We start from the raw sequence: 27,511 nt of genomic DNA, 5'->3' as shown, positions 1-27,511 counted from the left end.
GAATCCGGGTAGTATCAGTTACTTTGACTGAATAGAAAATCTGAGAGTCTTTTTATTAACTCCCGAGGAAACTGAAGAACAGTGAGATGAGGTGATTTGCCCTAGAATGTGTTTTGGGTTAGTTTTGGGTTCAAGGGCTATATACCTGGTTTTCTGAATATCAGCCCAGTTTACTTTCGCAGAGCCTGTCTGCTATAAATTAGTGTTAATTTGACTATTCCTCACTTGTTCCTCATTTTTTAAACCGCCAGCACTGGCTCAGTTCTTTGTTTTACTTTTACATTTGAGATGACACTACGGTATTGGACCCACTTTAAAGTAACGAATGAAGTATATACTTGAAGTGTTTATGTTAACTTAGAGCATAACTTCTTTACGTGCCTTAATTCCTGTGATTATCTATTATAATCTGCTCTGAAAGTATAAAGACTTCATTCATTTAGACGCTACTGGGATGTCTGAATTTCCTGATTAGAACCTGCCATTCGGTTGACAAAAAGAATTTATCCTTAAATTTTTTGTTGCTTTCATGTTTCATAAGCTTCCTTTAAAAGACACAGTGACCTAATTATGACCACATTTCAGCAGCCAGACATTATTTTTACAAATTATTCTTTGGTTTGAAGTTAGTTTCTTTTTGTTTTTCCCTCTCATTTCAACTCCCAACATTTAGTCTAAAGAGGTGCCACCCAGTGTAGCCAGTATGTGAACTATTTCTCATTGTCTTTTATGAGATAAGTAGCTTGAGCCGGATTGTAAAAGTCCTCTGCTTCCTTCGTTGAGATAGTTTTCCTGTGTTACAAGAGGAATTAAATGATGTGCACAGTGATGCACATTCTGGTGCAAACTCTTTAACTCATTGTGGACTTGTAATAGACAGTCTGAGACTGTCACTTGTAGGCAGACCACATTTGACATAAAGGATTATTAAATGCTAGTGCTTTTCATTTATTCATTCAACAAATGCCTGTTGAGTGCCTACTGTTTGCTAGGCAATATACCAGTGAATAAAACAACAACCTCCCCCCCCCCCCAGATCTCATGAAGTTTACATTCTAGTTCTGTTAGAAATACCATTATTATTTCTCTTTTCTCAGAAGTTCTGTTGTTTTTGTATTAAAGCTGCATTTTTGCAGTTTACAGTCTTATGCATTTGAAGCTGTGACTTAAGTCTGTATATGTTTACATATAGTGGTAATACTACTATAAAAAATTAAATTTTAAAAATTTAATCAGCTTAATTTTTTAGTGGATTCTTCTGAGCTTTTTAGGTAGAGAATTGTATTGTCCACAAATAATGCTTCTCTTTTAAGTCAGAACTTACAGAACATTAATAACTAGGAGTGAGGATAATGGATCTTTTTATTCCTGATTTTAATGGAAATGTTTTTCGTATTCACTAGTAAGCATGATGTTGACTTTTGGTTTACAGTGGTTTAAATCACTTTGAGGAAGTAGTTTTATATTTCTGGATTTAAAAAAGAAAATGAAGGGGAGTTGAGTTTTATCAAATGCCAAAAAGGATATCTTTGAGATGATTGCTTTTTTCACACTTGACCTACTGATGTGTTATATTATGTTAATAAGTTTCCTATCATTAAACCATGTTTGCAATCTTGTTGTGGAAGTTTACTATCATTTATTAATGAGTTATATCTCTGAAATAGAGATTAATCTAGAACGCTTTTATATCTCTAAAGATTAATCTAGAACCCACTTGAATCTTTGACTTAATTGTGTATATCTTTACATGTAGTGGTAACACTTTTAATTACATTTTTGGCTTAGATCATTTTCTCTTTCCTGTGACTTACAAAACCTTTGAAAACAGTGTTTGTATTTTTTGTCACCTTCTAGCTTTACTCAAAGTTAGTGGTTCTGAAGCAAGGACCTTTTTAGGAGGAGATGTAGAGGGAGTTAATTTATAATAAAAGAAAACAGACATCATGAATTGACTACACAGCATATCTGGATAGAACAGTGTATTAAACAGTCATTCTTTGGTTGTCTGTCTTATGTTTCTGACACATGTCCTATTTCTGATTTTAGAGTATTTTAGAGATTATACTCCAATATTAGAAGTTTAATGATGAACTATAAAGCCTGGCAAATTGATGAAAACCGATGAAACAGCCTATTGCTTACAAAGACTAAATCCACTAATGTGATGGTTCTCAAACTTCAATGTGCATTAGAATCACCCCAGAGCCTTGCTAAACCCTAAGACTGCTGGACTTCACCTCCAGGCTCTTGATTCAGTAAATCTAGGGTGAGCCCAATAATTTGCATTTCTAGTAAATTCTCAGTTGATTCTGGTATTGATGGTCCAGGGACCACACTTTGAGAGCCAGCACACTAATGTTATCTAGCAGTGCTCCCTGACTTATCAGTAAATAGCTGATTTAATCACAGTTCTAGCAGGTGGTGATTAAAAGAAAACTCAGTGGGTAAGCTAAAAGCCAACAAAGAAACTTGAAATTTTTTTTAACCTTCATTTTTAGTAGACTCATTAATGGAAGATCAAAGGACAAAATGTAGTCACTGTGATTCTGTCATTGTGACTAATTACGTAGAGGTAGACTGAAGTACCAGGGATGGGATGTTCTTTTCTTTCCCTCATGCAGTTGCCCCCAGAAGTACTGAACTCAAATTTAGATAACCCATTCATATCACAGTCAATAACATTTATAATCAAGATCCCACTGATTATATAGAGACAAAATTTTAATGATATCAGTGGGAAGATTACAAATTGAAACATCTTTCTTCATAAATTAATTAATTTATAATTTACTAAGTATGTATGGTATGCTATGCACTGTGGATGCATTTGTATAAATAAATAATTATAAATTCTGATGATTATTAAAGGAAATGTACAGGCCACTATGAAATAGTGGAATATAGGAACTTAATTTAGGGAAAGCCTCTCTAAGGAAGTGCATTTAAGCTGCAGCTTGGCGCCACAAAGAGTTACAGGAAGAGGAAATACTACTACCATCACTAAATAGGCATTATGCACTAACATCTTTCCATGATTTCATTTACTAGTCCTGTTAGTTGGATAATATTATTCCCAAATTTTAGATGAAGAAACTGAAGGTTAAAGAAGTTAAATAACTTTTCCAAAGTTACCCAGCTATTAAGTGGTGGAGCTGGGATTTCATTAGGTCTTCCTGACTCTACATCCAAACTTTTAACTGCCATGTTACATTAGGGAGATTTGAGAATATTTTCTAAATTATCAAATTATATGAGTTAACTTCATATTTTACTTTTTCTCATTTTTACACCAGGGCCCTGCTGTTTCTATAAATTAGGCTAGAGTAGGCCATTTACAAACATACATATTCAGATATACACATCTATACATACATACGTATTTATATTTCTGTAACGTTAACTTTTTCTCATTGTAAAGGTAACACTTTTGAGAGATTTTGAAATCTCTAGAAGAAAAAAGAAGGAAATAATTTCATCATTCAGAGATAATCATTTTGACATTTTGTTATGTTTGATTATTTCAGTATTTAGGCATTCATTATTTTTAAAAAATTGTAATCATACCTTGTATACAAAATTATTTACTGATAAATAGACCTACAATGTTCACATGAGATATACATCTGTTTTTGGAATGCTAGTAATTTTGTAATAGTTTCATTTCATAATGTATTGACTTTAGCCTTCATGTAGTTAGTGAGAAGGGGAAGGGATTTCACATATTTCATGAAGTCAGATTAAAAGCATTCTGTTATAGTCATCTTTGGGAGTCAAATTTGGTAAATCATTCTTTAACCTTGTTGCTCTGATGGAGTGAAGTTTTTAAAAGAGATATTTGTAATCTAGTTTCTGAGCTGTTTTTCTCATTTTTAAAGAAGTATAAATAACTTTAAGAATGAGATATAATCTTGACTTGTAGTTTACCATTCAAGAGTATTGTGCTAATAATGTGACTAATTTTTTTATGCTGTTACTTTTCTTTTATTGATTTTTATCCATTGCATGAAGTTTTGTGTGTTTGTTTTGGGAATACAGAAAAATCATTTAGATTTCAGCCCTCTATTTAAACTACAGTCCAATGGGATCATGTTTATTTGCCTTTTTTTTTTTTTTGTCTCTAGCATGTATATACTCCTTTGCTTTTGTAGACAGACCCCCAAGGATGCCAGAAGAGTTTAAAAATCTGTGGACTGTAAGCCTTGCCACATTTTATGTTTATTAACTAATTTTCAAAAATATTAAAGGTCAGATTTTGTTTTATCAAACTTAACATCTTGTCTTTAGTGATATACGCCTATTCCTTTTGGGTTCATTATATGTCATAGTGATTTGTGTTGAGGTATTTCTTTTGTGTACATCTACCTCCAAAAGATTTTAAATACAATTGCAGAACTTTACATTTGTAACTTGAGAAACAAGGAAACACATTTAAAAAAAATCAGAACACCATTCCATAACAGTCATACATAAATCAGTGAAATAAAATTCATTTAAAAAAGCATGCTGATCGTTCACTATAGTTTAATTTAGTTTAACTCTTATCTTTAAGCTGTTGGATGTAAATTGAATTTAGATATTAGCCAGATAATCGTATTATTCACACATAAGCCTTAAAATGATGTGTGTAAATAATTCTTTCATGTTAGCTTCTTTCTTTGGTAGTAAACTTTTACTGAAAAGTCTCCAGTTTTTAAATATATAAAGTACCACTTTTTTCTTTTCTAACCATAAAAGTTCTGTGTAAGGTATTTTCCTTTTTTCTAATATAGTATTTCTCTACCATGTCTTTTTTCTGTACTTGTTATCAAATCCCTTTTCTAAGTCTTTTTATGTTTTGTTTAGACAACTGTTCATTCAGCTGTTCATCCACTTATTAATTCATTCAAGAAATGATTATTTAATTCCTATCATATGCTAGGCATTTGACTACATGATGTGGAAAGAAAGTACGGGGAGGAAAAAGGGAATGGGAATTCTTTTGTACTGATGCATGTCTTAGGTATGAAGTATGACTTTTATGTGTCTTATCTCATGTGGTCATCACATGAGATAGATTTTACCATTTCCATTTTACAGATGAGGATTTAGGTTCAGAGAGATTAGGGGTTTGCATAGAGAACACAGTTTATAAGCAGCAGAGCTATGATTTGACTCCAGGACTATCTGATTTTACACAGTATTGCCTTCCTACATGGGAGATAGGTGAATAAAGTGAGTATACTGCTTGTCTTCACAGACGGTGTGGTTTGGTGTGCTGTATCTCTGTGCTTTGTGAAGATGTCTGCAGAGGGCGTGAAGTTCTAGCTGTGTTCTCAGCCCTTCTCCCTTGCAACCAGAAAAGCTCCTTTAAAAGTCCATCTTCCTTACTGGGCTTTCTCATTGCATCTTATGTGAAAAACGGATTTTACAGCTAAAAAACAAAAAAGGCTTCAGAGTCACTGGTCTAGGAGAGTTGTATATGTTTACATATATGTGTAAGTAGAGAGATAAATAGTCTTATACACAGATAGAGAATGATAGGAGATGAATATGTGAAAAATTAGATATACTGGTTTCGGAATACAGAGGTAGGTTAAGGGGATTTTCAATTTGGAGTTTGAAAGCTTGTTAAAATAATGCCATTTGAGCTCTGTCTTCAAGGATGGCTAATATTTGGCATTGTAGAAATCTGGAGGTAGTGTGGCAGTGAGGGTAGGTAGGGAACACTGCAAGTAATGGGAACAGTATGATCCAAGACCCAGAGATAGAGATGAGGCATATGCGACAGAAAGTTTAATGTGTCCAGAGAGAAACTTGATTGTAGGAAAAATGGACAAAACTGTTGATTGGTATCAGAATATGGCAAGCTTTGAATGCCAGACTAAGGAGTGTAGTCTTTTCTAGTGGGAAACCTTTAATAGGTGTTTGAAAAGATAAAGGTGTGATATGTGGTGATAATGATTAAGAAAGATTGATTGTAAGCAGCATGTAAAATGGATTGGCTGTGGGAAGACCTGTTGTACTATAATAGTCGAGGTGAATGGTAATGGCAGTGGGAATGAAGAATAGGAAATGATTATAAGTGATAAAGCAGAGGCTAGATTGTTAGGTATTGGGGGCTGATGGAATTAGTGCATTAGTTACCACAGATAATTCCGAGGTTTCCCTCCTGGAGGAATGGGAAGCTGATGGTGCCAAGTGGCAGGTTTGAGTGTTGAGTTTTATCGTTTGTATCTTAACTGATTCCAAAAAGATTTCAGGAGTTTGTCATAATTGTTTATAATAGAATAGGATAGAAAAAATGAGAATCAAGATTAAACCTAAAAGGAGTGGAGATGCAAAATTAATACAAGTGGTAAAAATGCACTGAGATGCATATAATAAAGTCCCTCTCTGATTGCCTAGTTGGGACAAAAGTTTTACTGTTAAGCTTCCTAGAAAATAGGAAAGATAACATTGTATACTATACTGTCTCAAAAGAAACTAGATTCACAGTCCATGATATAACACATAGTTATTAGGAGTTTAACATTTATTGGTACTGAGGCCTGAGAAAATTTTCTTCCCTGGAAGCCTGCAGAGGGACACTTTATTATATAGTCAACAGTATCCTTAACTGTGTATCGGCAGTAAATATAGTCCTGAGTATTCAGCTGATTCTTATAACATCTTTGACTTCCAGCTAAGGAAACAGCACTATTGAGTAAAAGCACATTTCTTTATTTTTTGTACTTTTTTTTGAATTTTTGAACTTTATTTTTTTATACAGCAGGTTCTTATTAGTTATACATTTTACACACATCAGTGTATACGTGTCAATCCCAATCTCCCAATTCATCATCCCCCCCCAGACACCCCCCCTCGCCGCTTCCCCACCTTGGTGTCCATATGTTTGTTCGTTCTCTACATCTGTGTCTCAATTTCTACCCTGCAAACTGGTTCACCTGTACCATTTTTCTAGGTTCCACATATATGCATTAATATATATTTGTTTTTCTCTTTCTGACTTACTTCACTCTGTATGACAGTCTCTAGATCCATCCACATTTATTTATTTTTAAAGAGGTTAATGGAAAGTCTGATCTCAAGATTAGTTGTTTCAAATTGTGCTTTCTGGAACCGTAAGTGTTTCATCACAGACCTCCAGGTTCTGGTTCCCTTATTCCCACTTTAATCAGAGCAGCTCTGTATTTGTTTTATAGATTTGGTTTGCATTTTAAAATTTGGTGTTGGAACAGAGCGTTCCATAGCTTAAAAAAGTTTGAAACCACTGGCTTATAGCAGTGGTGTCAAAGTAGACTTCAGGGAAAAAATATTAATACTTATATTTATATATTTTTTCATGCCTTAAATTTTCTGTTTTCATGAATAATTTATAAGGTAAATAATGTGTTAGAAAGGTAATATATATATATAAAATTTATAAATAAATGTACAGTGGTGGTCATTACATGTATATTTTATTGATGGGTTACATTATATAAAAGTGGGTCTCAGAGGAGACCCACTGAGCTAGAGGAATATATAGACAGAGTAACTCTGAGATAATTTGTAATGAATATTGTATCACAAAGTTTAGTCTTCAAAACTACTTGGTTTGCTGAAAATTTTAAAGTTTTATTCTTTGGTAAAAAACTGGCCAGCCCATATCCCCTATTGCCATTTAAAGGCACAAGCATTTTTTTTGGCATATTCAAGTTTGAACTTTTTTTTTTTTAAACAGTACTAAATTGTAATGACTTCATATGATATACGTGAGATTTCTTTGAGCTTTGACGTATTTTATCTCATTTAAATCTCAAAACATCCATGCAAGGCAGGGCAGGTAGGTGGATTTTTCCTCCTATTTCACAGATGGGGAAACTAAGGCATGAGGAGGTGGTTATTTTTCTAAAAGCCATGCAGGAAAGTAAAAGGGCTCTAGAATGAAGTTCTTCCTTCTATCTATCTTTTTCTTTACCTTTCTGCTTCTAATCACTGCCCTGCTAATGCCTCCTTAAAGCATGCATCTAGGGCTGCAGGAGCAAAAACTCAGAATAAAAGATTGATGTCAGGATTCAGTAGAAATGAGCATGGTTAGATGAAAGTCAGGAAGAAGAAACTGAATTTTAAATGGAAAGATAAACCCTCAGGCATGTAATGGTAAAAAACTTCTGCAAATTCCTATTGTTTATTAGTGGCTCCCTGAAGACCAGAATTGAGAAGGATTGTGGTTATGCAGGGTCTCAGTGGGAAAAAATGCCTTCTACCATGATATCTGCTGTGGATGGCCTTCTGCTAGCCAGGAAGTACGATTAGAAATAATCTTCTATCCTGAATGTAATAAGTATGGCAGAGACAGAGAATTTGGAAAAGCCATAGAGAGTTTTATATAGTTCAGTACTGGTAAGCGATGAAACTGAAGCTCAGAAAAACTGTTTTGTCTTATATCATCGTAACTCTGTAACTAGATCTTAATTCTCTGACTTGCAGCTTAGTCCTTTAAAAATCCTATCATACTAAAAAAGTTGGGATGAGGTGGGAAGCTTGGAAAAAAACAAGAAAACTAAACCATGTAAAGAAATCAAAAGGAATAATTTATTAAGACTATGTCCTATGACTATAATTAATCTTTCATTTTGACTTTCTGATATCCTGGCTGGCTATCATACTTTGTATTTTTAAGTTTGTTTCCTTTCTATTAGATACTCATGTGCTGAGAAAGTAGATACTGGTCATGAGGAACATTTTAATATACAGCCCTTTTGTTAGCATAAATCAGTTTGTTTGATTTTGATTCAATTAGGTTCAATGGAGACATTTCTAGACTCATAAGAGTGAAGCCAGCTTTAGAGAATAGTATATAGCAACTACTAAACCACCGTGCTTATAAATAGTCCCTTACACATCAGATTTAAAAATTCTCAACTTCCACTTGTTTTATTGTCTCCCTTGTCTAACTCATCACATTCTTTATTTCTTAAATGAGCTTCCTTTCTCCATCCACTAAGTATATTCTTCTTGTTGTCTTTAAGGCCAATTCACCTTTCATATTCAGGTTTCTTTTTCTCTAAGACTTCCTAGCCAAGAGTAAAATGCTGATTCATACACAACTTCCTTACCCAAAAAGTTGACATGCTTTTATCTGTTCTTAATTTTTAATGAATTTTAAATTTGTGGTAAGCCTGTCTTTCTGTGGGCTTTTAATCATTATAGGTGTGCCCATCCTAAATTTTACTATTCTAGGTAATTTTCAAAGGGAAACCTACACATAGGGACCCTTCCCTGGAAGTTTGGAATCTAAGGCAGTGCTCATGTGGACATGAATGAAAAGAAAGTTCAGGTAGGAGAACGGAAAGAAGGCAGTACCTGAATGGGCAACTAAGGGTATGTCCTTTATAAGAGTAGAGACAAAGAATAAGTATATAGGTTAGGGGAAGTTTAGGCTGAGTAAGTGAGGGAGTTCTCAACTGTAGAAGAAGTAAAAGAAAGTTGAAAGTTCTGTTCAAAGCAGTCAGAAATCCTTCAGAGGAGATCAACTTCTAGGAGCTCTGTAATAGTCTAAATCATATTAGTGTACCGCTGAATCTAGTAGATGTTCTTTTTCTTTGTGATACTACTTCATGCCACTTTTTATTACTCTAAGTTAGGAAATTTGAGTTGATATTTTGTCTGACAATTTTTCATATATACAGTTGTCTTCTGTGTTTCCTGTTTCATTCAGTTAGTTGTCATGGAATGGAAAAAAGACAAGACTGGGCACCTGCAAATGTAAAATACTTAACAGTAAATGGTATAAAATATCAAAGAGAGGAATTAGTTTTCAAAATGAAAGTCTGAATACCTCTCAGCTTGAGGCCTCTGAGATTCTAGAATAGGTTCTTAAAGACACGATTTGTGAGCCACCGAGAAGGTGAGTATTGGAAGCCAGAAGGTTGTACTCAGCAGTAGCCATGCCTCACAAGCTCTGTGCTGCCAGGGATACTGGGGAGCCGTCTCAGGAACATGGGCCACATAGAGTGTTTTTAACTTTCAGTAAGGAATTGAGAAGTTTGCGGTGAGACTTCGTGGACAAAATGGGTAAATACAGCCTGGTACCTAGTTAATACAGTTGTGCAGCCTAATAATTTTTAAAGTATAATTATCCAATTATTAAAAAATTTGAATTTATTGAATTCTTAAAGACATTGTTTCACGAGAGAGAGTTATGTACCACAGGACCTGCTTGGTGGATTAATTGAGGGGTGAACATGAGAGTTCTCTTTAGGTTTGAAAAGTATGTTTTGGAAGTGGAAGTAGATTAGACTTTCCATCGGTTTCTTGCTAGTCTCTCAGAATTAGGAATTAAGAGTGAACTATAAGGTACTCTTCACTCAGCATCAGAAAGAACTCTGGGACAGAGATGGAGTGGACAAGTTCAGGGAGCTGGTAATCCTTAATTGAGTGTTATTTGGAACAGGGCTTCTCAAATTTTGTTTTTCCCGGGGATCTTGTGAAAATACAGATTCTGATTCAGAAAGTTTGAGGTGGAGCCTGAGGTTGTGCATTTTTATACAAACTTTCAGGTGATGCTGTTGCTGCTGGTCTGTGGACCACACTCTGAGTAGTCAAATTTAGTCTTTTAAGAGGATTTAAGAATTGGAAAGTTGATTATGTGTAATAACTGCAGTGATTTTTTTCTGACTGGGTATGAGTGCTTTACACGTGTTATCTTACTTTTCACAGAAAACATTCAAGGTAGGTGGTAATATTTTTACGGATGAAGAAATTGAGACACAGGGAGCTTAAGTAGCTTGCTCATGGTTTGTAATTGGTGTGACTGGGATTTAAACTTAAAAGACACCAAAACCCTTCCTAGGTCTGTCATATTTCCATGAGATTCTGTGGTTTTTGTGAAACTGATTTTCACGCTTAAAAATAGTTTCTAATTGTGGGAATTTACTCTATTTCATGCATGGGGGGAAAATAACAACCCAACATTGTTTCCAGTACCAAATTTGTTGTATGGGTTCAGGAAAAATGAGCTTTTTAAACATTAAAGCATACTGTCAACTAAATTTTAAAAATTCATTCATTCTTTAGTGGAAAAATATTGGCAAGTATAAAAAAAGTTTTTCATAATTCTTCTGAATTATCTAAACATAATGATTGCCACTGTTTTGGGTTTTTCTGATACACATGCATACCCCTGTATAATTTTTTAAAAATTAAAATTGTGTTGTGTACACCTATTTTTTCCCACTAAGCACAACTTTAATAAAGACATAACAAAACTCTACTTTACCCTTTCCTGTTTTCCTCTTAATCATTGGCAACCTCACCATTCTCTCCTAGGCTGCAATCAGATTTTCCTTATTCTTCGTCTCTCCCAGTAATTGCCGCCATTCTGCTATTTCTTTGTATTCTCTTTGTAACTTGCTTGTGTTTTTCACATCCAGGCTAGATTGTTTTTCTACTGGTCAATGATGACTAAATCACCATATAATTCTTAAATTCATTCTCTGCTTCATTGGTTGACTATTTTGGCTGGGCACAAAACCTTTAGTCTTTCTTTTCTCACATCTTTTCAGTGACTTTGATGAAATCAGTGTGAATACTTGCAGAGTTTAAAGCCAGTGAAGTACCTGACCCTATTAGCTTTTATTTCTAACCAAAAATTTTTTTTAACTTCTTGCCTCCGTTGCCAGATAGGGCACTGGTTTGCATATTTCCTTTTCTAAAATGTAGTATCTATGGTTTTATACTTGCATGTGTGTTTATTTAATTTTAATAAATAACTCTACCTTATTGAGGCTTTCTCAAGTTGTTGGTTTGTTCATTAAAACTTTACTTATCAAATTAAATATGGGTGCAGAATGACTGGAGAAGTCTGTTGATGTTTGTAGATGCTCAAACAGTTTTCTCTTCTCCTCACTTCTTTATTCTTTGCAAAAATATCTCATCTACTTATCACCTGTGGCTTCTGGTCAGTGCATCTTCTCTCAGTGGATCCATGTAGATTGAGAAATGTAATCTCACAGCTTTATTCCTACCCTCTGCCAGAAAAAAAAAAAAGCAGCTAGAGCTCTTTTGTGGCTTTTCTAAGATTTTTGTTTTGAATAATAATGGAGAAATGGTTGTGGATGAAATTGGGATGAACAGTGCATGTCAAAAGATATACTTCCTAAAATCATATATATAATCTCTTCGGTAGGTAAAGAAAAATGTACCCTTATCCATGGATCTTTGGCAACATCAAAGGTTTAAGTGAGTAAGAATTTAGGAAAGTATAGTTAGAAATTAATATTTAGAAATTAAAGTTGTCTCGGTCACTTAGCATAAGTATGTGCATATAGGCCTTAAATTTTAGGTGGGACAGTGAGACCGTGGTAAAGCGAATATTGTGGATAATTACAGGAACTAGGATTTGACTCCAGATCTGACTGACACCAAAGCCTGTGATCGAAATGATTATCATTTTAATTTTATAAATAAGGAGGATTATAAATTCCTTATGTTCAATTTAAGAGCTTAATTTTTAACTCCTAAAATGGTATTTTCATCTCATGTTAAGTATATACTGTGTGGTGTGGACATTAAATAAGATTATTGATTATAATGATTGGTTAAGAATTATTTATTTCCTTGGAACTTGCATTTTCTGATTAAACCTGACCCAAATCTTATCCCTTGGTATCTTCTTGTTTCATTTTTTCTTAATCTTTTTGATTCTCACTGATCAGTATTACTAAAAGTTATACTTTGGGAGTCTTTGGAGATGCAAAGATTCTCTCTTTTTTTGTATTTGTCAATTTAATAAAACTTTATGTTTCTGAGAACTAATACCTTTACAGATGAAATTGGGGATTAGGAAGTCACTTCATTAAGGTTAGGTTTAACACTATAAGGTAGTAATTAAGAGTGAGAAGGTTTGGGTTTGAATCCCAGCTCTTTAACTGTGTGACCTTGGGCAGATTTTATTACCTCATTTTCAGTTTCCTCATCTGTAAATAATTATAATGCCCATCTCATATAAAAGAGTTGTGAGAATTAAAGGAAATAATGTTTATAAAGGGTTTAGTGTAGTGCCTGGCACAATAAACAGTCAAGAAAGAAAAGCTAACATAAAAACAAAGTACAGTTTCAAGGTATTTTAGGCACATATATTTTCTTAAGATATGTTAATGTAAACTTAATTAAATGAATTTAAAGTTTAAAATACTAGGTTTGTAGAATAGATTGAGATGATATACTTAGAATAGCTATTTAAACCTAAAATAAAAATAAAAATATTAATTTGGGCGGCTCTATTCATCTCATTGAATTGTCTATGCTTCTGATTTTTTTTTCCTTATTAATATTACTTGTTGGACACATCACCATTGACTAACCTCTACTTGAAGGGGAAGTAAAGTAACAAACTGAAATTTTAATGGTTTCTATTTTGTGAACAAGCTTTACAAATGTTTAGGGAGGAGACAATTTGGAAATTTATACAATTAATATGTATAACTTGTCTTAATAAGTTTATTATAAGTTGACTATTGGCTCTCAAACTTGGCTGATTTACCTGGAGAGCTTTGCTTAAAAAAATTCCCAAGACCGCCTCTTCTCCCTTCCCCTCCCCAAGACCTGTTCCTCAAGTGATTCTGTTGATCAGTCAGATCTGGATGTCACTGGGCTACAACAACTCAAGTGTAGCTCTGTGAACCCTATAATGGAACATACTCAATTCTTTTTTTTTTTAAAACAATAAGGCAACTTAGTTTACTTTGAAAGGTATTTATGGCAAATATAAGTCTCCTTTAAAGAAAGTTTGTGCAGTCTCAGAACTCTTAACTACTCATTATAATATACAATGATTATTTAAAAAATATTTACATTTAAGTTGGAGCGGTTCCTTTTTTCTTTTTTTAGAAAAATGTAAATCAGGTAAAGATAGAAACTTATTTTTAATTTTCTTATTCTTATATTATCATATTTCTGTTTATGATACCTTGCTTAGAGTATGTCTCATGAAATGCTTTACGCCAGTGTGCCTCCAGAGGAGAACCTGGGTCTAGAGTGAGGCAAGCAGTGTCCAGGGCACAGCGTTTAAGGAGGCACTCACTGTCAGGGCAGTTGCCTGAGGATCTCCTTAAATTTTGAACCATAGGCGCCTGCTTGCTTACCTCACTCTTCTTCCAGCCTTGCTCCAGAGAAGTAGGCTGCATATAAATTATTTTAATTTTAGTTTAGCATAATCTTATGCATGCTTGTATGTTTCATAAAAAATAATGACAATGAAAATAATGTAGCCGAACCCAAATTTATATTACCCAGAAAAAAAATAGGTTAACTATTTGAAAAAGATAATATTATGATTTTATTCTTGCATGTTCAGTAGTTGTCAGAGTGTCAGAAATTCCAGTTCAGTAGAATCTTGTCTCACTCTGAAATGTGCTTGTTTTATCTACTGGCAGCTGTCTGAAATCATTAGTGCTCTATCATAAGTTTCTTAATTTGATAAATAGTACATTCAGTTCTTGAACTTATGGATGATCATTGAAGCAATAAGTGGTAACTCCAGTTTTACCATACTTTTATTAATAATTTTAGAATTCTTTGAGAATTTGCCTATGATTTTTTTTTTTTTTGAGTGCCACATCTGGAAATGCTCAAAACTTGTTTGCCTTTTTAAGAGAACATTTTGCAGTGAAAGTATAACTTCTTCAGAGGTGAGGTTCAAGTTAACGAATGATGAACCATAATGTGAGGAAGCATAATATTGTGAATTATTATTTGGCAGACATAACTAATGCAGGCGTTAGCTGCTGAAGCCATTAATAAAGTACCACTTGCAGAAAGCTAGAGAGATAGGCAACACAGAACTTTCTCTGTAAACTCTCAGAATGTAAACTACAGTACAACCTAGTTTATTCAATAAGGACTAAATTCTTTAAGTTTGATATGTTTGTAGGTTCCATGATTAATGTGTAACTAGAGTATAAAAGGAGTATTTAGAATCTGTTAAAATTTGTAGATGTGACATTATTGTCAAGTCAGGTATTTTATTTCTTAAAGTTAGAATTTATTTAAATGCACTTTTTTTTTCCAAAATAAATTTTTAATTTCTACTTACAGTGGTGCCAAAATAAGTTTTCCTAAATAAAATTATTTAATATTTAGGTCTGTTGATAGTGTTTAAAGTAAACAAAAATAAACCCATAACAACCAAGGGTGGAGGAGTATCTAGATTTGTTTTTAGCTTTCTTTTTCATGGTTTCTCAGAAGTGTATCATATTATAAATACATTCAAAATGTTTTGCTCTGAGGATATGTAGCATTCCTATAAAGGTTAAATCAATAAAAATGATTTGGACACATTCCTAAGCATGGCTAGAACAGGTAGCCCGTTGTTTTAGGTACCCTTGAGTTTTTGGAGCAGATCATTATGGCGTAGCAAAAGAACTTACTAAAAGTTGCTTTCTATGTGTAGATGCGTCAGCTTAAAAAAAGCAAGATTTTCTGGCCTTCTAGAAATGAATATTTTTACAGTAGCCTGTGAATATTGATTTAATGATATGTTTTAAACTTTGTTAAAGTTCGAAGCTTTTTTTTTTCTCTTCTCCGAATGCTGAAGATACACCATAATTGATAAGGAAGAGGTACGTACAGGAAAAATGCAATGGGCAAGCCTTTCCAGCCAGTTTAGAATAAATGGTAGTCTTATGATTAAAGAAAGTATCAGACATTATAATTGTAAAATTAGGAATTAGATGTGATTCTTTTTAGTCTTGCCAGTTTAGAAGAAAATTCTGTAATCACTGGAATGTTATCTGTTCAAAATGTTCAAATGCAAGTTTGCATTTGAACGTTTATTTAAAAAAGCATATGTGTTTCTCCTATGCTCAGGGTTGACTTCTTAGTGTGGTATTGTTGCTAGGTAGAGTTTTATTTTATGCCATTTGTTTGCTGTTTTCTTGTTCATTTCATATGTTTGAGTATGTAAGTTTTAAGTTCATATGTAAGTTTTCAGATCACACACTTTTCACAGCTACTTTTCAAAAAATTCCTTTCTGTCAGCTTACAATAATAAGATAATTTTTCTTAAAGTTTCCTTTAAAACAGCATTCAGGGTATTAGATGTTTTTTGATCATGGAAACACAATGAATTGACCATGTATTTGGCTGAATAAGGTTTAAATCAAAGTGGAGAATTTGAGTTACATGCATTAGTTTCATTATAGAAAATCGCTTATCATTTTGTACATGTAATATATATTTACTTTGTACGTAAATATTTTATCAAAAATACTATGGTATTTGTTGGAGCACATGATTTCATTTCATAGCCAAGAAAATAGTTTGAACATGTCTGAGTAAAAATGATTTTTACACATATAAACATATATAGAATGGTTTAACCATTTAATAATGGACTAATTTAGCAATTTAAGCCAAATATTTTGCTCTCTTAAAAAATAGTTATAGTATCTCTTGATATATTCCGATTCATCATTACATTAAAAAGAAAGAACATTTATAAAAATAAGCGAAAAATCAGCATATGTCTCAGTTTTCTTTCTAGATACTTGTGAATGATGATTAAAAATAAATCTCCGTATGTGTTTTCTTTGATCCTATTGGTGCACTAAAATATTCTGCAATCTGCTTATACATAGTATATGGGAAATATATTGTTAAATCTTTATTACTAAATCAAGAGTGATGTTCTGACAATACCGATTGTCTTGATCTAGCTTAGATAATAGTATTTTTAAAATAAAGTGGATACTTGTGGTAAAAAGTTTTAAAAATGTTATAAGTTTTCCTCCTAAAATAGAATATATTCTGTGTGTTTAGTTTTAACAACTGAGGGAATGTAAAGAATTCTGTGTAACGCTGGAGTTTTAATAATATGAAAAAGAGGAGTTTCTATTATGAAGAGAAGGTTGGATTAATGATCAAAGGTTTGGATTACATTGACTTTCACGTTTATATTGCTTTACGAACATACTGTGTAGTACATTGTCTTTGTAAGTATATCTGTTTTATGGATTATCTTCTTAAATATTTTAATTTTTGTTTTGAACTCTGTAAGAGCAGTAGCAGTTTTTTCTGCATTTTGTCAAAAGACGAATTACCTGAAAGCTTTACAAGTTTCGTGAGAAGTAAAAATTAATCTTGCTAGATTACCTTTTGTAACCAGTTATCTTGCCTGATATTAGGATGGTACTGTCTTGATGGAAGTTTTCTCGTAGATATCTTCTTATAGTGTCTTAATATTTTTGAATCGGGTGCTAAGGTCCTTAGTATGAAATGCTTGTATATTTTTACATTTATACATTTTATGGAAAACACAGTGATTGATAATAATGTAGACTATTAGCATAAAAAAGTTTTCTTTCTGTGGTAGTATAATATTGCAGATTTCTGTAATCTGACAGAAGTTTACAAAATAAAGTGAGAATTCACTTTTCTTCAAAAAATAGGTTTTCTTTAAGGTGTGTTTACAAAACTTATAAAAAAGTTATTATTGATTAAAGGGAACACGTACCCTGTAACTTTTGCATACTCTTGTGTCTAATTCTGGGATCAAATTACACTAATACTGTAAAACCAATGAGATAAATATTAATTGTAGAATACAGCACTTTTTTCTTTTCAGGTTCATAGTGAATTCACTTTGTTTAGATCCATTTAAGTAATTCTTAATCATTTGGTAGAAATGATGATACCTTTCCACTTAAAGATTATCTGGAAATTTGAAGTTTAAATTGGGAACTTCAGTAGAAAAATTTAAAAATAAAATTAATTATAATTATTACTATCAAAATGAAATAACCGAATTAAAAATCACAATGCCTAATTTAACTTGTTTACCTAGGTTATATGGGCAATGAGTAAATATGCAGAAAATATACATGTTTAGCTTCAAGCCGGAGTTGTTCTTTGAGATAATGTATGTAAATAGGTATCTGTTAGCAGATTAATTACATTCATATTTTCCCTTGTGAACTGTAATAATTTGTTTAACTGATACCAGTTTTTAATTTAAGTTTATAACTGGAAAATAGTGTCCTTGTGTTTTACAAGTATAGTTTTTGATTATTTTAATCTTGTATACCCTAACAGATGCCTAATCTCTGTTGTTGGTTTTACAGATTAACATTTCTCTGTTAGTATACATGCAAAAAGTAATTGATTATCTTTCCAATAGAACTGCAAACGATACCTCAGTTAACTAATTTACAGTTGTTTTCTTCCTGGTTTACAGTTATTATCCCAAGTTTCTCTAGTCACTTGTGTGTATGCATTCATATGCACAGGTAAATTCATATACTACATATTAAAATTTTCATAATTGAAAGAAATTGAAGTTGTATTTATGTGGCAAATATTTAGCTTCTGTATAAAAATATGTCCATGTCCATAGAAAGTTCTGTTGAATACCGCAACATCGTTATTCGAATTTTTCCAAAGAAAGACATTGCATATACATGCCTTAGAACCTTACTGATTGTTATTGTGATTTGGCTAGCATTTTTCCTTTATTTCCCTTTTTTTTTTGGCTTTTGGCTTTTGCTTTTAACTGAACCACAAAATGGCTTTAGTTGTAAGATATCTGACTACAAGGAATATCTAACAATAAGGAATGTATAAACAAAGTCTGGCACACTCATGGTTCGTATGATTTTTGTGAACCTGAAAATGTGTATTTAAATGTTTGAGTTTTTAGCTAAGTCTTTTATGTAAATATATTTTTATAGTTGAGGGTATAATGATTTCAGTAGACACCATTGATATAAAGACTGAAAAGTATAAAATAAAATTAATTTATTTGATTTTGTGGTAAAAATTATTGGCCTTGCACAGGATACTTGGATGCACCTTGTTAGACTCTCACTTCTCTAATGTAACTCTCATGTATAATTTCTTAAGGGATGGGAGTAGAAGTAGTGCAGATAGCAGTCTTTAATTGCCACCATAATCTTAAATACGTGTCTGAGAATAATGTAACTTGGTAAATTTTCTGACATCAATATAATAATTTTAAAATATCTTAAACCTCATTAAAATTGCATTTACTTAATATATGTCTGTATGGTGCAGAATTCCTTGTTTTGTGGGCAGTTGATTTAAAAATTGAAAATCACTTAATTAGAGGCAAAATCACACTCAGTATGATTTTTAGTCCTGGACTACATATTGGATGTTGGATTTATGAGTATTAACAAGAATAAAGAGTACTTATAGGAGGTGTATCAATAATGAATTTTTTCTTTACTGCAAGTATTAAATGCTTATCTGGACTCAATTCTACGGCTCATTTTATTTGGGAATTATCTTAACATATAATGGTGAATGATTAGGTTTTTATTCGTATAAGACAGCATATTTATGAAAAAATATACTTTAGAGTTAACATCCTGTTCAACAACAACAATAAACACCCGAAATGATTGGTATGGTATTGCTTACATTCAGCACTGTCCAAAGTTGAATCCTACATCCTTAATAAATAATACAAAGGGGAGAAATTCCTAAGAATTCAACGTAAGATGAAGATTTTGTATACAATGTAATAAAAGAGCATTTAATCTCAGTTGCTCTACAGATCTTTAAAAAATTACGTGGGAGTGTATGTGGGCTTGTTGTTAAATGGACAAAAGCTGGTGGTCAACTGTGGTTAAAATTGTAAGTAAAGTCCCTTTGAATAAGGTGTAGAATTTCCCCATTATTTTTTTGAATTGTAATACATAAATCAAAATACATATCCACCGAATTCCTTAAACTTTGAAATGGCAGTAGATTGTATCAAGGTGTATATTTTCATCATGTGAGACTTCCTTTTCTAAAGATTTGTTTTAAAAGATTAAATATTTCATATTTCATGAAGAATTTCCATATACTTTAGACAGCTTAGAATATTTTGCTCTTTAGAAAATACTGAATATGGAGTTTATTGTTATCCTTATTATGGGAGGCTAATGACAGGTTTTTTTTTTTTTGGATGAAGTTTTATCTTCAGTGGAATTCATTGGTATAGGAGAAAAAGGTAGTACATTTGGGTGACCTAGTGGGAATACTGCTTAAATTAGCATTGGTTTTGTTAGCACCCATTTACTAATAAATCTTGCATGGCATATGACTAGAAAAAATAGTCACGCTTTGTCACGTTTACAGGTTTATTGTTTGTAGGAAGGATTCTTTCATATTGAAGGTATTTGTCTGTTTGACCATATGTGTATTATTTTTACAGAGACACACTGTAGAGGTAGACTGTTCCAGTGAATCCCTTATGTAAAAATATCTCTGTAGACTTTTGTTAGGTAATTAATTGCATTTGCAATGAATGCTTTTGAGGAGATTTGCATGACCTCACTATTAGAGTTGTCACATTTTAGTATCTTGCAACGGGTTAGAACAGTATGGAAGGTTGGTATTTGTATGCTTTGGAGAGGAGTTTGAGATGTTACCCTGTTTTGCCATCAGTTTTCGAGTATGCATGGGTGCATCATTAATCATAGGAAATGCAAAAATAAATAATCCAGTCCCATTGGATTTTTTTATATGAATACTTACCTTTTCCCTTTTTCGTATATACAGTTGAGGTATTTAGGTAACCCCTAACCTTTTGCTTCAACAAAGAAGTACAGTATAAAAATATTACCACAGTTTTCATGTGAGCAGCTCTTGAGAGGAAAAAAAAAAAAGCCCTCTAGATGAATATTTGTTGAAAAAAAAGTTGTGATACAGAATGTCTTAACTCAGCCCCAATACAGTACTTGAGGACCACCAGTGTATAAAATTGAAAGCACATGAGTTTTGAAGCACTAGAAAAGGTTTGTAATTGATTAGCGCTGCTTGAAAGTACTGAAGTACAGTGAGTTTTGATTTGTGAATGGTTCTATTCAATAAAGATTAATTCTGTGTGTTTGATAAAATCTTAGTGCCTTCAATGAGTTAGTTTTTTCCCCCCTCTGCAGTTTATTTAACCATCAAATATTTCAGTGTTCTTTTAACAAACTGGAACATTTCTATCTTACTGAATTTAACTTTAGCATGACTGATTTAAACAAGTCAAACTATCAGTGATTAGTTTGAAGGGTGTAATTGAAGAGATTAATTTTTTCTTCTTTTAAAATAACTAAAGTATATCATAATGTAACCATGTATATTTCATGCTTTCTTGTGATTTAGAGACTATCAAGAGATTTATTTAGACTAACAATATTTTTCTGTGATTTGTTTTAAATCTTCTACATTCTAAAATATTTTTAATGTTTAAAAGTGAAATCTTTACCAGTTTTCATGTAAAATTACGATGGTTAAATAATGCATAATAAGAGTCTTTGGAAATTGCACCGACATTGTTAGCTTTTAATAGGAGTGGTCTTCTATATATGCTCTTTTTAAATCATCTCCCTGGATTTTGGAATTTAGCTCTCTTATTTTAGAAGCAAGTTGTGACACTTTGTCGCTGTTAAATCTTGAAACTATAAAATCACTATCATTGATATGGACCACAACTATTGTTTTGGAAATCAGTCTTCACACATCATGTTCAGTCGGGTACTACAGTCAGTTACAAAGGTTTTATGTAGAAATTTAGTCTGTCAGCTGATATATTTTCGTAAATAAGTTCTTAATGGTAAGATACTCCATGAGTTACATCTATTCATTTTAACAGACTTCATTTATGATAAATAATGGACATATTTTGAGTAGTGCACATTGAAAATTCACAGACACACACGCACACACTCTTTTCACTTATTATTTTGAGGTGAGGCAGTTGGTCAACGTGTGCTTTTGTCCCTCACCTAGGAAGAGCCTGAACTTTTAAAACTATTTTACAAAATTGGAGCACATACTTTTGACATTTCATTAGGTTGTTTTGATAATCAATTACTTAAGAATTTAAAGCCTGAAGTGAGGTTTCAGACTTCAGATAGATTCCAGAAGCGGGAAATGTTTGTAGTGTGATGATAACCTATACACTATGTCCACCACCCACCTGTAATTAGTCCCGTGTAGTGGGTTCATCTTATGTTCTCTATCCAGGCTCTCAAATACTATTTGGGAGTGGGAGAGGGTAAATTCCACATTTCAGAAGAGGAAGACTTAGTTCTGATGTATAAAAATATGTGATGTGATAGATTATTTAATTCATTATCATGCCTGTTTGAAACTGGGTCAAGTTTTGAAAATTTTACTGTAGAAACAGTTACTAAGGATGTCACAGAAATGTAACACTCCCTCATATGACAGAATAAAGAACATTTTAACATATTCTTTGTGACTATGTTAGTAACTTTACATCTAATGCTGAAATAGCCCTTGAAATTTGTGTTCCCAATCTGGTTTGAAAAATTCTTATTTTTTAAAAAATAGAGTAACATTGTGAAGAGTAACTTAACTGCTTGAGATGCTGTTTCAAGTTATCCCTCCATATAACAATAGTTTTAAGCATTTTTTCCCCCTCTTCTCTTGGGTGGGAACAGCAAAAGTTTCCATGTATGAGCTATAATTATAATAGGGGTTGTTAATGCAGTCTAGTTGTGTATATGTTCTGCTTCCTTAATGCAGAAATTTTTACAGTAATGCTTATTATCTTCCATTAAATTAAAAAAATAATCTGTGATTATTGTATTGTATGTGTTATAACTGAGGGGGCCCACTTAGAACTATTGAGGGAGTCACTACAGCAATTTTACATTTTTTTGTAAAATACATAGTATATTTTCTCACCCTTTTAAGAGAAACCTTTTTTCTCCTTCAGGTTTAATTATTTCTCTTTGACTGAAACTAAGACTGATCCTCTGGTAGCCAGTTAAAATGTGTGAAGTAGGAGGAGTAAAAGAAACTCCAATCGTTAGTTGTAAGTTATAAAGCAAAGTTAATACAGGTATACACAGCAAAAGGATTTATTTTAAAGGATAAAAGAAAATTTTATAAACTTGCCTTGTAGAACATGTTGGACAGCATAAAGAAAATCTTGTAAGTGTTTAGATATTTTACTATAATACCATCTTAGCTGATGAATGTTGAAGTAGTTTACTTTTGTGTATTACACTAACTTCAAATTAAATATTAATACTATATTATGCCTGTTTTCTTTTAAAGTCCAGCATGACTTAATTGGTATGGCTCTTTTAAATCATGCAGAGTATCCTTACAGAGTTTTCTTTTTTATGAGACTAAATGATACTCATTTTGGTAGGTCAAAGAATATGATTAAAATAATCCTAGACGTTTTAATGTTTGCTATGTTTATAACAATTTCTACTTATGGATAATAGTGTGTAGATGTAAACTAAAATTGTATAGAAAGTTATGATTGCATGTAAGTTTTTGACGACTTCTGTGAGCTTTTTAATATCCTGGATATCCTGGGCAACTATAAAGATCTTTTAAAAATGGCTATTACATACTTATCATAATTTTGTTTCAGTTGAATATATGCTTCAATTATGTAAAGTTGCTTAGAAACAAACTTGTGCAGATATCTATGATGCAGTCTAAAATTATAAGTAGATTTCTTGTAGTTGAGCTGGTTAAAATGTAAGTTATACTGCAGGTTTATTTCTCTGTTTTACATAGTAGAGTATAATGTCAAGATAATTCTGTGGTCTGTTATTTTGTAAAATTGCTTCCTTTTAAAAGTTTGCTCAAATATTGGGAGCTGCCGGGGTGAATACTTCACAATACTTTGATTAATGTAGTGTCTAATTTTATTTCAGTGAAGGTTAATGAGAATATTAAACTTTCCTTTACTGTTTCAACTACCTCATTTCTATAGCTCTAGAAAACATTTAGACTAATGTGAGATAATTTAATTTTTTCTATTTCAAGTCATTAGTCCGAGAAGTAGATAAGTTACAGATGCCAAAAGCAAATTTGTACAGCAATTTCATTTTTCAACTTTTAGTGCAACAAAACAGCATCATTATGATCTTTAATATAATGTTAGCTGGCAAAGCTAGCAAGTTTATCCGAGAAACATACCTTTATGTTTAACAGGTTCATCTCTTATAGGATTTTAAAATATGATAACACTTACCCCAAAAGAAGTTTTGCTGACATGGTGTCACTGTGCTGAAGAGGCTGTTTGATGCCATAGTCCCTCCTTTTATTTTCAGATAGAACTTGTACCCTCTGTTGTAAATTCTGCTTGCAGCCTTAAACTGAAAACACAAACCATACCCAAACCTTGTTTTAGTTTTACAGTATGCCTGCAGTACATAGACTTGATATTTATTTTTTTCTGTCAAGAAATTATGTAGCTGGTAACATGTGAAAAGCAAGGAAACAAAACAAAAAGAGAATGAGCAAATATTGGAAGGACCTACTATTACTGCATAGACTGTGGTTAGAGAGCACTCACTGACTCTGTTGGTCTCGGTGGCTGGTAGTGACCTGCGGAGATTAACCATTTAAAAACCAGAGACTTCTTGCTGTCCTCCTGGAGAAAGTTTGCACCGCACTTGTGGTTCTGTGGTTGTTTGTGAGGCGAATGAAGCATTCACACAATCCAAAAAAGCAAAAGCTTTCAAACTCCTTTTTTTTGCAAAAGCACTATTACTGGAGAGACAGAATCATGTGGTTTGTGACCTCATAGTACTCACAGTCAAGTGGGACTGCCTACCACTGTGGCTTTCCCCCCTTGCTCATGCTCTCTCTCTCTCTCTCTCTCTCTCTCTCTCTCTCTCTCTCTCTCTCTCTCTCTGACAAAAGGCTTGTGGTAAGGCCCTTCCTGGCATCCAGAAGGATATAGCTTTTTAATTTTTGTGACTCATGAGGATTTGGATAGAATACAAATGCTGAAGGAGCCCAAACTCCTGTAAGGTTAAGCGTTTGTAGAGCAGAACTCTGCTGTTGTGGGCTTTCCTTTCTATCCCCCCCACCCCTACTTTTTGTGCCTCTTCCTTTTATTTAGTTCATTATTGTGTCTGTGGAAAAGTGAGCAAAATTGGCTCAAGAGGCTGTGTGTGAAATCCTGAACAACAGTGATGATTTACAATAATTTACATCTTTGGATTGTATCACATTCTGGGGTCTGCTTCATATTTACTGGGTGATTGGAGTCCTTCTGTTTTCCTTTTTCTTGTCTTCTTAAACTCATGAATCTGTAACTCATTGTAAAAAAGTTTACCTTTCTTAAGGTCTGGTTGCAAACTGCTTGCTGGGCTTGACTGTAATTGGCCGTCATGAAAGTGTTAGTCTGGGGATTCCTTTACAAATATTAAATCACGTCTGTCTAGTTTATGTATGATCAATATTAGATGCCGGCTCCTACAGTAAAGATTAAATATAATTAGTATCTTTTGTATTATGTTTACCTTTATCTCATGGCTAGTTTGAGTGTCTTATAAAAATGAATAGCAAAACTTGTGGCATAGTTTATTGGATGAATCTTAGTTTTCTTTATGTGTGTAATAATTTTTATTTTTCAAGGAAATATACTCATTTTGTATACTCATTTTGTATCGTTTACTTGGATATTAACTTTAACAGAACCTTTGATAGCAAGTCTTATACAAATATAAAGTAAAATTCTTATGTTGTAACTTAGATTGTTCAATGTTATTGATTTTTCTAAGCTCAGAATGGAGTGGGTTAACAGAAGCTGTATTTTTTGTTTATAATAGAAGCTTTTGAAATAAATTACAAAATGCTGTGTGTAGTAAGGAATAATGCACACAGAGTATGTTAGTCGTCTCGATTTGCTAATTCTGATTCAGAAGAAAATTGGAAACATCTTTGGGAAACTATCTCCTTTTTTGCCCCTTTGGACATGTATGTATAGAACTCATTTTCTTATTAGGATGATTATATATCATAGGCAGAGAATTTCATATTTATGAATAGAGCTTCCTGTTTTCATCAGTTGAGAGAAATGGGGTATTTTTCAGCAAAAATTATAAAGCTGAACAGACCAATTTTCTAGGCATTTTTTTGCCATTTATCCACGCCACTCTGAATTTGCATGTTAGACTTCTTCCTAGTGTGATAGTAACCAGGAGTGGCATGAAGTAAATGAGTGGGAGGGTGGGCGGAGACAGTGAATTACAAAACATTATTTGGGGTGTATAATGGGGTAAGGACTGGGAAATACTGAGGAGGATGTTAGAGCCAAAGTACCCCTTCGTATGGTCATCCTAGCACAGTTCATTATCTGTTTTTGGTTTATATTTGATAAAGATAAATGTACTAATGTGTTCATAAGTTTCTTACAAAAAAATAATTTGCCCAAAATACACTGGGAGGATGTGGGAATGACTTTAATCCTTTATTATTCAAATATCTAGAACTTTTCCATAATAAATTTTTAGTGATTAAAAAACCAGAAATAACGTTTTAGTGTTTTATTTAAAATACATATTTATCATGCCTCATTGTGTATGTAAACAGGTTTTACATTGAAAACTAAAAGCTTTCATTTAACATGCAGTTATTCATGCAAAAGGGAAAATTTATTCATTGATTCTGTTTCATAAATAAGGCGTACAGTGGGATCTGTAGCTCTAATTAATATCTAAAGTAAGTTAAAGGAGGGCTTTGTCTATATAATTTGTGGAATTTTCAAACATAGTTCCATATACACATACAATAGCAGCAGAATCAGGCAACTGAAAAAATTTAGTAGTCTGCTAAGTAAATGCTTTTCTTTTTTCAGAATGAGTTTTCAGTTTCTGCGTTTGGATTTGCTGACATCTTAAAACTTTTTGCTAAATATTTTCTCCCTTAAAATTTTTTGTTTTTATTAAGTGTACTTTGGCCCTCCAAATTAACTGTATATGTATTTGAATAATTTTTAACATCTATGTGTCTCTTAACTGCTTGTTTTGTTTTTGCAGGTAACCCTCCTGCACATAATTTTTGGGTCAGGGTAATCACTCTTACTGCTTAAGAGTTTAATAGATATTGTTGAATATGCCCTTTCTGTTCTGTGTGAGGCCCATCAAATTCTGGCAGGAGAAAGTAGTGAAGTCTTGTGCTTTAAAGTCTGTATGTTCATTATCCGTACACACACAAACACATGCATACGTACATACATACATATACTTTTTTTCTTTTTATAAATTGAAAATCTATCCTCTTCGGAGCAAATATTACTTTGTGGTAAAAATTTTAAAACAACAGTGATAACTGGTACACATTTGATAATTGACAGTCTGTTTCATTAGAATTAGCTCACCACGTGTGTTGAAGAGAGACTGACTCAGAAAAGTCACTGCAGATAAAGCAAGCTCTTGATTATGCTTAAAATCAGAAATGCAAACCACAGGGTTTTTTTGGTTTTTTAAAGACCCTCAAAACTTCATTCTTTTAGGGGATATATTAGTATTTGCTATGTTGAAGTAAGTATCGAGTTTAAGTCTGCTGTATAAATTATGTATTATAATGCCACGGAAATGAAATATAGCTTTGAACTTGAAAACAGTTTCACGAAAAGTAAAGAAGTTAGTTATTTGTTTTCCCATTGCCTTGTATTTAATAAGTTTGTCAACAGTGGTTGAATTTTTTACATTGTATATTGTTATATGATATAAGACTGTAATGTTTTAAATGCTACATATAT

General features: G+C 32.6%; 2 protein-coding genes across 3 annotated transcripts in view; one reads left to right on the top strand and one right to left on the bottom strand.

Annotated features, from left to right (window-relative positions):
• Positions 1-24,062, bottom strand: part of RUNX2 (RUNX family transcription factor 2) — a gene marked incomplete at both ends in the record, with an annotated part of 209,301 nt that extends 185,239 nt beyond the window's left edge. The window contains one exon of one of the 2 annotated variants that reach the window (XM_082847744.1): positions 23,990-24,062. In XM_082847744.1, the coding sequence (XP_082703870.1) occupies positions 23,990-24,047 (58 nt within the window). The remainder of the gene's footprint in view (positions 1-23,989) is intronic. The other variant, XM_082847745.1, reaches the window with a different exon arrangement.
• The window catches only part of SUPT3H (SPT3 homolog, SAGA and STAGA complex component), a 423,577-nt gene that overhangs the window by 24,809 nt on the left and 371,257 nt on the right, over positions 1-27,511 (top strand). The gene's annotated exons all lie outside the window — the stretch shown is intronic.

The sequence above is a fragment of the Leucopleurus acutus genome (genome assembly GCF_964270905.1).
Source record: "Leucopleurus acutus genome assembly, chromosome: 10".
Lineage (NCBI taxonomy): Eukaryota > Metazoa > Chordata > Mammalia > Artiodactyla > Delphinidae > Leucopleurus > Leucopleurus acutus.
The sequence above is the reverse complement of the archived record's forward strand: the minus strand, read 5'-3'. Positions and strand labels throughout refer to the sequence as shown.